We start from the raw sequence: 12,051 nt of genomic DNA on the forward strand, positions 1-12,051 counted from the left end.
TTTTCATGTGTCAGTCGGCCATCTGGATGTCTTCTTTGGAGAAGTGTCTATTCATGTCTTTTGCCCATTTCTTCACTGGATTATTTGTTATTTGGGTGTTGAGTTTGATAAGTTCTTTATAGATTTTGGATACTGACCCTTTATCTGATATGTCCTTTGCAAATATCTTTTCCCATTCCGTCGGGTTACTTTTAGTTTTGCTGATTGTTTCCTTCACTGTGCAGAAGATTTTTCTTTTGATGAGGTCCCAATAGTTCATTTTTGCTTTTGTTTCCCTTGCCTCCAGAGATGTGTTGAGTGAGAAGTTGCTGCGGCCAAGATCAAAGAGGTTTTTGCCTGCTTTTTCCTGGATCATCATGGATTTTGATGGCTTCCTGTCTTACTTTTAGGTCTTTCATCCATTTTGAGTTTATTTTTGTGTATGGTGTAAGAAAGTTGTCCAGGTTCATTTTTCTGCATGTCACTGTCCAGTTTTCCCAGCACCACTTGCTGAAGAGACTGTCTTTATTCCACTGGATATTCTTTCCTGCTTTGTCAAAGATTAGTTGGCCATACATTTGTGGGTCCATTTCTGGGTTCTCTATTCTGTTCCGTTGATCTGAGTGTCTTTTTTTGTGCCATCATTGTGCATTCTTGCCAATAGTGCACAACGTTCTCCACATCCTTGCTAATACTTTTATTTATTTTGTTTTGATAGTAGCCACCCTAAATGGGTGTACAGTGATAAGTTATGGTAGTCGATTTATATTTCCCTAATGATTAGTGATTTTAAGCATCTTTTATTAATTGGCCACTTGTGTGTCTTCTTTGGAGAAATATCTATCTTTTGCCATTTTTGTATCAGTTTTTTGTTGTTACGTTTTAGGAGTTCTCTATATATTCTGGATATTAATCCCAGATCAGATACATGGTTTGCAAATATTTACTCTCATTCCAAGGGTTGTTCTGTTGATAGTGTCTTTTCATGCACAAAAGTTTTTAAGTTTTCATGAAGTCCAGTTTGTATTTTTTTTTTCTTTTATTGCCTGTGCTTTTGGTTTCATATCCAAGAAATCATTGCCAAACCCAGTGTCATGAAGTTTTTTCCCTATGTTTCCTTCTAAGTTTTATAGTTTAAGGTTTTACATTTAGGTCTTTGATCTATTTTGAGTTAATTTTTGTATATGGTATAAGTTAAGGATCTAGTTTCATTCTTTAGCATGTGGATATTTGGTTTTCCCAACACCACTCGCTGAAGACTGTCCTTTTCCTATGAATGGTATTGGCACTCTTGTTGTAAATGCTTTGATCATGTACGTGAGGGCTTATTTCTGGGCTGTTCATCTTATTTCATTGGTTTCTATATCTGTCTTTATGCCAGTTCCACACTGTTTTGATTACTGTAGCTTTATATTAAGTTTTGAAATCAGGAAGTGTGTATTCTCCTTTGTTCTTTTTCAAAATTTTTTGCCTATTTTTGTAAGCAAAATTTTACTGGAACATAGCTACACTTGTTCACTTCTATGTTTATGTATGGCTGCTTTTGAGCTACTCTGGTAATGCTGGCTCATTACAACAGAGACTGTATGACCCACACAACCTAAAGTATATACTATCAAGACTTTTTATAGGCAATGTTTGCCAATATCTAAATATTTAAAGTCTTTGCCACTACAAATGCAAATAAAAACTAAGAAACAGCCTGAATGAAAAACCTTCTGTGATATACTGATAGCCTACCATTAAAATGACAAGCATGTGGAGTGTGTCAAAGAAATATTTATATGTATGCAACAAGTGACCAAAGGAGAACATAAAATGATGTGTATTCATTGGTTATCAGTATGGAATATGCAAATGTATATTAACAAACATGGAAAAATTGAGATCTAAATAGTTTAGAGATTAGTGCTTGTTACATTTTATCTTCCATTAAGACTTCTAAAACAGTTGTGAAGTTTTTATTTGGGAAAATCTCAAACGAAATAAAAAAAGAGAGACAATAGTAAAATGAACCCTGTATTCCCAGTATTCTCTGCCATAGTTGTGAATACAAGGTTAGTCTTGTTTCATCTGTTCCTCCCAACCTTGGATTACTTCCAAGTAGATCTTTTTTTTTTTTTTTTAAGACCTTACCAGCAACTTTTTTTTTTAATGTTTTTATTTTATTATTTTTGAGAGGGAGAGAGATAGAGTGGGTGAGGGACAGAGAGAGAGGGAGACACAGAATCTGAAGCAGGCTCCAGGCTCTGAGCTGTCAGCACAGAGCCTGATGCAGGGCTCAAACCCATGAACTGTGACTTGAGCTGAAGTTGGAAGCTTAACTGATTGAGCCTCCCAGCTGCCCCTGGAAGTAGATCCTTAATGTTGTGACATTTTATCTGTAAACTTCAAAGTATATTTACTTTGTCTTCTAACATATAAAGTCCTAGAAACAGAAACACAATACCATTATCAAACCTAAATATTTTAAATAAATAATTCCTTGTATCATAAAATATCCAGATAATCTCTGATTATCTTTTAAAAATTATTTTTACTGTTAATTCCACATTTCTACATTTAGTTCATTTGTCTTAAATTTCTTTAATCTGAGCTTTCCCTACTTCTTTTTCATTTTCTTTTTTTCCTTGCAGCTTATTTTCAGAAGAAAAGGATTCACTTGTCACTGTAGTTTTATGCATTTCTAGATTTTGCTGATTGCATCCTTGTGGTCTTGCTTAACAAATTTAACATAGTTCTTTTGTTTTTTAAAAATCATGGATGTTATCCTTATTACATTGTCAGCTGATTCAAATACATCAATACATTGTTAGCTGGTTTTTTGCTTGGAAATCAGCTACCTGGATGTTGTAATACTGCTTTAACCACCTCTTGGTGTCTCAGCTAAGAATGCCTCGGTTCGCCTGGAAATCCACCACAGGTACTGGCTGCTGCTGAAATCACTTCGGGTACAGATGACAATCTTGGTTGCTCAGTGAGGCTGTCCTTCTGCATTTGACTTGGACTTCCACTCTGGTACGTGCTGTCCTGTAATCTTTCTCAGGTGTTAGCGGTCCCTGGCCCGCTCCATCACACCGCTGGTTCTCCTCAGGACAGTGTCAGGCCTCTCCAGTGGCCACTCCACTCTGCCAACATAGTTCTTTTTACCTGTGGTTTTGCAAACTGGGAGTGAGATCTCAAGGTGTGTTGAGATTCAAGTAATGTTTTGACACATATATGTAACAGTTGCAGTGTATACATCCTATCGCATTACATCAAGAGGAATATGGTAAGGCTTAGAATTCACTGATCTTTGTTTATACAGATGGGATTGAGAAGAAGAGATGGAACATCTGGCGAAAGGGCCCTGGAAGTGTTTGTACCTTATACCCCCAATGAGTGAAAAAGAGATTTTTCTTTCAAAGCTCCTCATTTGCCTAGTCATATTTGTCATGGTGGCGTTCATAACTCATTCCTGAGAAGCTTATGTAACTGTTCATTGGTGTTTATATAACTCTGGTGATTGCTGCTCACAGCTGGCTCACGTGAAGGAGAAAGTTCAGGGGTATTTGTGACCAGAACTGATTCTGTGATTCTGAATTTGGGTTGTAATAGTCAATGACTTTTAAACCACATGTCTCTTTACCTCCTTGTTGAACCATTTCTCTTTTTCCTCAATGACTTTTGGTGGAGTATATTCCAGAATTTTAGGGAGGGCTATTTTTTGAAAGTTAATTATTTTGATTAGGCTGTAAATTTACAAGGTCCAATATTCAGAAGATACAAAAGAGCATGCAGTGAAAAGTTACATTCTAACTTAGAGGAAAATTAATTATAGAAATTTTGAAATAATAGTTTATTATTAAGAACAGTTTAAGATGTGGTATATATTGTGATACTACATAAAAACCAGAAACTTCATAATAAGCATCATGAAGCAGCAGTGAAGCACTTATAAAACATTGACTTACATGACAGCAGACTTTTTAAGTATCAATACATCTGTAAATTAAAGCTCTTTAACAAACAAACAGTAGTTGTTGAACCCAGAAGCTGAAGATTACTGATAAGGAGCTGGTTTAGACCTGTATTCTCTAAGAATACAGGGGAAACCTGTGTCTGAATTAAGTGTGCATGAGAATTGTATATACTATAATCATTTTATTTTTATATTTTTTAAACACTTATTTATTTTGAGAAAGAGAGAGAGTGTGAGCAGGGGAGGGGCCAAGAGAGGGAGAGACTGAATCCCAAGCAGACTGCGCTGTCTGTGCACAGCCCGATGCAGGACTTGATCTCACGAACTGTGAGATTATGACCCGAGCCGAAATCAAGAGTCGAATGCTTAACTGACTGAGCCACCCAGGAACACCTACTGTGATCATTTTAAAATTGCTGCTGTATTTAGCCACGTTCGATCCTGGGTCAGATAGGAATTCATAGCTAGGCCTCACAAGTTGGAATGTTTGATTGTGAATTTGTCTGTGATACTGAAAGGTTATCAGATTCTGTTCTTCCTCCTTCCAGAAACAGCCCACTCTGCAAGGCAGAAACCAGAAGAAAGAAATATAACAGTTGGCAACAAATTCCCGCTCCTGGATAGATCAAGTTCAGACCCTTTGGCTTGACATTCAAGGCCTGCCCTGTATACTTTGACTCTGTCCTGTCTGCCTACTCTCTAACCTTGCTTCAAATGTTCCTCCAAGTGGTTACTCAATAAATTTGCTTGTGAAATAGAAACTAAAGGGCTTAAAGCCAGGAGAACATCAAATTTCATTATCAGAACCAGGTCAGAGAACCAAAGCACTAAGTTGAAGTGTACCAACCCAGCCTCAAGTGTAACTATGTAGGGCAAGCTGCAGTGTTGGTGGAAGTAGCTATTTAGCAGTAGTTATCCCCTCTTAGGGACTCTGCTGTCCAGCCATCTGTTCCTTTGGGAGGAGGAATATTATGGCTTCCCTTTTAGTAGAGAAGAATTCAGGGCTGTGAGTTAAGAAGAAGGTGACAGTAATGTTATGTGACAATGCCAAGGGAGCATTAGCTCTTTGGGGTGGGGGGCAGCCTGAAGGAATGATAGTTCTTAAAGAAAACAGAATTGCTGAGCTTTCCTCTTGTAGTGCTTCAGGTGGAAATAGGAGAGGACTGTTTGAGGGGAGGGCAGTGGATTTGGGAGGGCAGCCAGTCGGACTTGCATCTCCTTCAGAGCTTCTCTTTTAGTTCTCATGTCTGGGTGGAGACAAAGCAGTAGCACCTTACTTTCTCAGTAGGTGGAAGATGTCCATAAGCCAGGGCTCATGTTGCATTCCCAATGCTTCTTGCCACCCTGGACTCTGTCTTTGGGAGACCTTTTGTAAAAGGCCTGCTGTGGATCCTGTGGTAACAGAGAACTGTGATGTTTTAACCTCTTGCTCATGTTAATGGTATTGCAGTGCCCCATCATGAACATTCCTTGTCTGGTGCCTCCCTTGGCCATTTCTCCTTTGTCTTCAAAAAGCAAAGGTTATCTGCTTTAAACCCTCATGGTCTCTCAGTGTGAGGGCCAAAAAAGATGCTTCCACTGCTGCTGCAGGGGAGTGAATCACTCTGGGTATTCACATGGGACTGTGTGTGCATGTGTGCACACATGTCCACATCCACTACCCATTTCTATCCCCAACTTTTACAGTGGCCACATCAACTTCCCCTCCTCAGCCAAACAACTGGCGGGAGAATGTAGAATGCTAGGAAGACAAGGCCTTGGAAGTAGTCCTCCCTGGGACAGGGACTGACTTCTGTGCCAGCATCCAGGAAGGATCTGGGTCTACATCTTAGTCTGCCTTGGGCAAAGAGCTCCTGGGGAGAGACAGGGAAATGGTTATTGGGTTGGAAGGCCCCTCCTGCTGCTGTTTTGCTTAATTCATTTTAGCCAGTATTGAACTACATGTATTTTTCCAACTATTCCACCTTATTTTAAGTCTCTATTCCTGGGGCTCCTGGGTGGCTCAGTCAGTTGAGTATAAGTTCAGGTCATGATCTCACAGTGTGTGAGTTTGAGCCCCACATTGGCTCTGCACTGACAGTGTGGAGCCTGCTTGGGATTCTCTCTCTCCTACTCTATGCCCCTTCCCCACTTGTTCTCTCTCTCTGAAAATAAAAATAAATAAACTTAAAAAAGGATAATTTTAAAGTCTCTTCCTTTTGCTTATGCTCCTATATCTGCCTAGAGTGTTCTTTCTTTTCTTTTACTGTCTGTTACCTACTTATTGTATTAGGTTAAACCCAGGTTTCACCTTTCCTAAGGAAGTACTCCACCCTCCATGACTGGATTGGGTGTCTTTTCCCAAAGTGTTGTTGCTATTAGGCACTCACCACATGTGTTTCCCCATGTGGACCATTCCACTGTGCCTGGGCACAGGGCCTGGTACTCAAATGTTCATATGTGTGTTAGGCTAAACTAAAAGACAGAGGGTGCAGGAGAAGCAACAGTGCCTAGTTTGTGGCAGTCTCATGTGGAGAGATTTGGAATGAAGATGTGTACAGTTTCATGCGGCAGGTGTGTGTGTGTGTGCATGTGTATTTGTAAGAAACACTCATTTTGTGAGAAAAAAATGCAGTTTGTATCATTTCTGCTTCTCCTTTTGCTTTCTTATTTTTGATTTTTGATTAGGATATATAAAGTTTGAGTTTTCCAAACAAATAAACACTGCTACCCAGAATGGCTGAATAAGCCCCCCATAGCTTTGTTTGCTGCTAGACTGTTCAATGTGATTGGGAGTATGGAGTTCCATGGAGTTTGGCAGACCTGGGTTTAAAGAAGAGTATTTTCCCTGAGAGAGCTAGTGACATCCCCATTTTATAAATGTGGGAACCATGGCTCAGAGAAGTTGAACCCATGAACATAGAACTACCAAGTGGCAGAGCCTGGATTCAACTAGTACCACCTAGGGAGTAGCCCAGAGAGAAAGAGAAAACCACCATTAGAACATCATAATAATAATTACTCCAGGTAAGATCCATTGATGAATATTAAAATTAGTGGGTAAATTTTAAGAAACAGAATATTTGCATCCTCAAGGCCTCAGAGTCCCCTACCACTCTAAATATTTATTTGCATATAGTTTTAACATATGTCCAGAAATTCTTTGATGCCCCTCTTTCCAGGAGATTGAGCTTAATTCATTTCCCATTGAATGTGAGCTGGGCTTAGTGATTTGCTTCTTTTATTATTTTTCTTTTTTTTCATGTTTGTTTATTTTTGAGAGAGAAAAGGTGCAAGTAGGGGGAGGGGAGAGAGAGAGAGGGAGACACAGAATTCAAAGCAGGCTCCAGGCTCTGAGCTGTTAACACAGAGCCCAACACAGGGCTCAAACTCACAAACCATGAGATCATGACCTAAGCCAAAATCGGATGCTTAACCAACTGAGCCACCCAGGTGCCCTATGATTTGCTTCTAATGAATAAAATATAGAAAGGTAAAAATAGTAATTTTACAGTGGAGAAATCTGGCAGATACCACTTTAAACAAGTGATCAAGGTTAATGTCACCAGTAATAAGTCATGTTGATATCATGTACCCTGATAAGATGTGATGAGAAGGGCACTTTATCTCTATGGTATTCTCCCCTCCCCCCACCCCAACCATAACTTCAGTCTAATCATGAAAATACATCAGATGCTCAGATTAGGGGACAGTCCGCAAAACACCTGGCCAGTACTTTTTAAAAAATTGTTGAGGTCATGAAAGACAAGAATACACTGAGAAACTGCCACAGTTGAGAGAGACTGAGACATGACAGCTAATGCAATATGATATTCTGGATGGGATCCTATAATAGAAAAAGGACATTAGTGAACAACTGGTGAAATCCAAATAAAATTTAAAGTTCAGTTAAAAGCAAACAAAAATCATCCCACCAAACCCCCAAACTTCCTGAGTCCTTCCTGCCTGAAAGCCAAGTGGCATTGACTAGTGCACCTCAGTTACAGCATTTATGTTCTAGTTTTAAATTGCTCTTACCTTTGGGAAAGACCTTTTGGTTGTGTAGTGCTTGTATTTGGGAGGCTCTGGTGGATTTGGGGACAAGCTTATGGTCTGTGTGACTGTCAAAGCCTGCCCATCCAGTAATCAGAATGCTGCTCAGCAGATTGAGGAAGAGGGTTGTACATACGGACCCTCCTACCCCACCTCAGTCCTTGCGGGTGTTTGATGCCACAAATGACATTCCCTCTGCCAGGAATTTCGTCCCCTTTCTGCCTCCTCAGGGCAATACCTTTAGATATTCTGCTCACCTTTCAAGGCTTCACTCACATTTTACCTTCCATATTTCTTGTGTGATAATACCACAAAGTAGTGTCTTTCATATTCCTGTGACCCTAAGGCAGTTATTCTTGGTTTAGCTAATTACCTCTGGTTAGAAAAATGACGTCTTAAAATTTTAAGTTCTCTAGGTCAGTTAGCCTGTCCTTCCTGTGGTATTTAGCATACCTTGCCTTATTATGTCTAGAAAACAAACTCCTTGAAAGGAAGGAGTCTTATAAATATCCCTTGAAGCATCTTGGACAGTGTTTTCCATGTTGTAGGTCCTCATTGAATGGTCAATGAATTAAATGAGTGAACACTTTAAGACAGTGAAAGGAGGAATATTCCTCTTGTTGGCAGATGAGACTTGCTTAGTGTCACACAGGTGAGTGTGAGCTGTTTTCGGAACCTACTGTCACTTTCAGAGCATTCTGTGGCCATGAAACTTTCTTACTCTGATCATAGTGGTAAATTATAGCAAGTGTGAGGGCTATCATTTGTTGTGAGCCTACTCTAGAGCAGGCTTGGTTCTAGACACACACACTGTTTAGTCCTCACAACAGCTCTGAAATGTAGGCATCACTATTCCCATCTTATAGATAAATCCATTGAGATTCAGAGAGATGTAAGTCACTTGCCTTAGATCACCAACTAATAAGATGCTGAGTTGAGGTTTGAACCTAGGTGTGCCTGGCATCAAAACCTGTTTTTCTCCCAGTAAACATCAGTCCCTGGCACCTCTCTCCCTTTGTCTTTTCAGACCCATCCCTGGAAGACATGTGTGGCACTGAGTGTGCCCAACTGGAGGAAGATGGGCAGCGGCCACCGCGGTGCACTTCAACTACCTCATCTCAGTCTGAGCCTTCAGAGCAGCTTAGGCGCCACCAAGGCAAGAGCCTCACCTCCGAGGACCCCAAAAAGAAGAGAGCTCAGAAGCCCTCCCACATGAGGAGAAACATACGGTGAGCTGTGCTCAGGGTAAGAGGAGAAGGGAAGGAATAGAGAGAGATATTGCCTTCATTTGAAGGCTGTCAGTAGCAGGACTGGTTTGAGCAGGAGGGTCCCCTTTCCAAAAAAGAAAAGTATAAGCTGTGTGCCCCAATTAATAGTGGAGATGCAGCTCAGGACCACCCCCAGGCTGTCTGAGGTTGTGGGGCAGACACGGATGATGCTCAAGCTGTGCTGGGGAGTATTCCACTCTCTGGAGGCCCTGGGAGACAGCCCAGGGATGATAGGGTGCTCTGGTTGGACAGTTTTTTTCCTTTATTTTTCCCTTACGTTTCAAAACAGGGGAAAGGAAAAGAAGTTGGGTTCTCATTTTCTTAGCGCTCAACTTCAATTGACAAGGGCCTGTCTGGCCCAAAGAAGGCTTCTTCCTTGAGCTAAGAGAATGGCAGATGTGAACTTCCTTCACTGTCTAAATCCCCTACAGTCCTTCCATCACATAACCATTTTGCTATCGAAAGGAGATAAATGATATCCTATTCTCCTACTCTCATTTTTTTAACATAATGATAGCTTGAAAGTATTATTCAAAGTTTACGAAATGAGGATTTGGGATAAATAAGGATCTATAATTCTACCCTCCTATATAACAACTCTATATTTTAATACTGCTTTTCAACTTCATGAATCATGTATTACTCTTTTACTCGATCTGTTATGTGCAAAGATGAGTTTTCAGGAGCATCTCTCAGGAAGTTAAATAATATGGAAAAATGTTAGCCCACAGTCACCTGAACCTTGAAGTTCACCCCCCGCCCCACTCCATTTTTTTTGTTTTTTGTTTGTTTTTTGTTTTTTGTTTGTTTTTTGTTTTTTGTGGGTTTTTTTTGCCTCTCCTGTTGCATGGGTGTGTGGGACTGACATGGCTTCTCCTCCTCTTGCCTCAGCTCTCTGAGCTCAGCAATGAGCTCTTTAGCTTGTCATTACATTGTCCAAATTTCCAGTGAACCAACCCAAGTGTTCACTCTTATTGTAATGTTTAGAAAGCTGCTCCGGGAGGATCAGTTGGAGCCCGTTACCAAAGCAGCACAACAGGAAGAGTTGGAAAGAAGGAAACGCCTGGAGCAGCAGAGGAAGGATTACGCAGCCCCAATTCCTACTGTTCCCCTGGAGTTCCTTCCTGGTAAGCAGCAGAGTTGGTGGGAAAGGCCCTGCCTGAAGTATAAGGAGAAGAGGTCTTTGGCACACACAGTGGTTAAGGGCAGATCTGAAATAAGATCGTGGCCTCTCAGGAATCATTTTGAGTCATTCGGTTTCTTAGGAGCAGATGATCAGAAATATCTTACTGAAAAAGTTAAGATGGGGAGACCTGGGTGGCTCAGTCAGTTAAGTGTCTGACTCTTGATTTAGCTCAGGTCATGATATCATAGTTTGTCGGTTCAAGCCCCATCGTCTCCCACTCTCTCTGCCCCTCCCCTGCTCACGATCTCTCTCTCTCTCTCTCTCTCTCTCTCTCTCTCTCTCTCTCTCTCTCTCTGAAAAATAAACATTAAAAAATTTTTTTAAATAAGATGAAAAGTTAAGATGGTTAAACGTGTACCCCTCACGGGGACTCGGCTAGCTCAGTGGGTAGAGCATGCGACTCTTGGTAGCAGGGTCATGAGTTCGAGCCCCACATTGGACCTCGTTAAAAAATAATTATTATTATATTTTTATTTATATATATTACATATCTTATGTATTATATTTATATTTTATACATAATTTATATATTTTAGTAATATATACTTAATAACCAGGAGATAAGAACCAGTAAAGACAAGGGAAGTTAGAAAGGGAACTGAGGTGTTTGAGATACCCTCAACTTCTCTCCTCAGGGGATAGTCCCCTTGAGAGTGACAAAGGTAAAGGGCTGATGAATCATTTGGGGAAATAAGTTTACACTAAAGGTGGTTTTGGCATTCCCTTCCATCTTTTTTTCCCTAGAGGAAATTGTCTTAAGAGCAAGCGATGGTCCCCAACTGCCTCCTCGGGTCCTGTCCCAGGAAGTCATTTGTTTGGACAGCAGCAGTGGCAGTGAGGATGAAAAAAGCAGTCGAGATGGTAAGGTCGAGCCAGAGGTGTCTCTGCTTCCTTCTGACTCAGTGTTCACCCTGATTGATTGGCTGTACATCTGAATAGAAATCAGTCCATCCCCATTTGTTTTGGGGTCTGACTGTGACAAATATCCCTGGGTCTCCTTGTAAATGTAAGGTTTTCCCTTATCTTAACTTGAAGCCATAAGAGAGAAATAGTAAAACTCAAAATTTTATAAGTGATGACAAGTTCTAACTTTGTTCCCATGCTGTAAGCTTTGATAATGGGCAGTAAATTATCTCTGCTCCCTGGGTTTTGGTTTTTGTTTTGTTTTGTTGGCTATCTCAGAAGTGATTGAACTGAGCTCTGGAGAGGAAGATACCCTGCATATTGTGGACAGCAGCGAATCTGTCAGTGAGGAAGATGAGGAAGAGGAGAAGGGTGGTACCCACGTGAATGATGTCTTAAACCAGCGAGATGCTCTGGGGCGGGTCCTTGTCAATCTGAACCACCCTCCGGAGGAGGAGAATGTCTTCCTGGCCCCACAGTTGGCACGGGCAGTGAAACCTCATCAGGTACAGCAAATCTTGATTCTTTTCTTTGTTTCCTTTCAGCTTCTTTGCTGAGGACATTACCTGCTGGTGGTTGTCAGCATCAGAGCCTGTGAAGTACTTGTTTGGTACCACGAGCAGTTATTAGAAAGCCCTGATCCTTCCTCCTGGCACTTGATGCTTCAGGATTTTTTTTTTTAATTGGAATATGAATGTATTTTTTTATTAGGATGCTCACAA

At 40.7% G+C, this 12,051-nt stretch overlaps 1 protein-coding gene and 1 pseudogene across 2 annotated transcripts in view; one reads left to right on the plus strand and one right to left on the minus strand.

Annotated features, from left to right (window-relative positions):
- RAD54L2 (RAD54 like 2) overlaps positions 1-12,051 on the plus strand; it is a 112,124-nt gene that overhangs the window by 74,098 nt on the left and 25,975 nt on the right. For both annotated transcript variants that reach the window (XM_049640569.1, XM_049640568.1), the window contains 4 exons: positions 9,000-9,201; positions 10,228-10,367; positions 11,171-11,287; positions 11,609-11,835. In XM_049640569.1, the coding sequence (XP_049496526.1) occupies positions 9,000-9,201; positions 10,228-10,367; positions 11,171-11,287; positions 11,609-11,835 (686 nt within the window). The remainder of the gene's footprint in view (positions 1-8,999; positions 9,202-10,227; positions 10,368-11,170; positions 11,288-11,608; positions 11,836-12,051) is intronic.
- LOC125929421 (SNRPN upstream reading frame protein-like) lies at positions 2,843-3,052 on the minus strand (annotated as a pseudogene).

Source organism: Panthera uncia, chromosome A2 (genome assembly GCF_023721935.1).
Source record: "Panthera uncia isolate 11264 chromosome A2, Puncia_PCG_1.0, whole genome shotgun sequence".
NCBI lineage: Eukaryota > Metazoa > Chordata > Mammalia > Carnivora > Felidae > Panthera > Panthera uncia.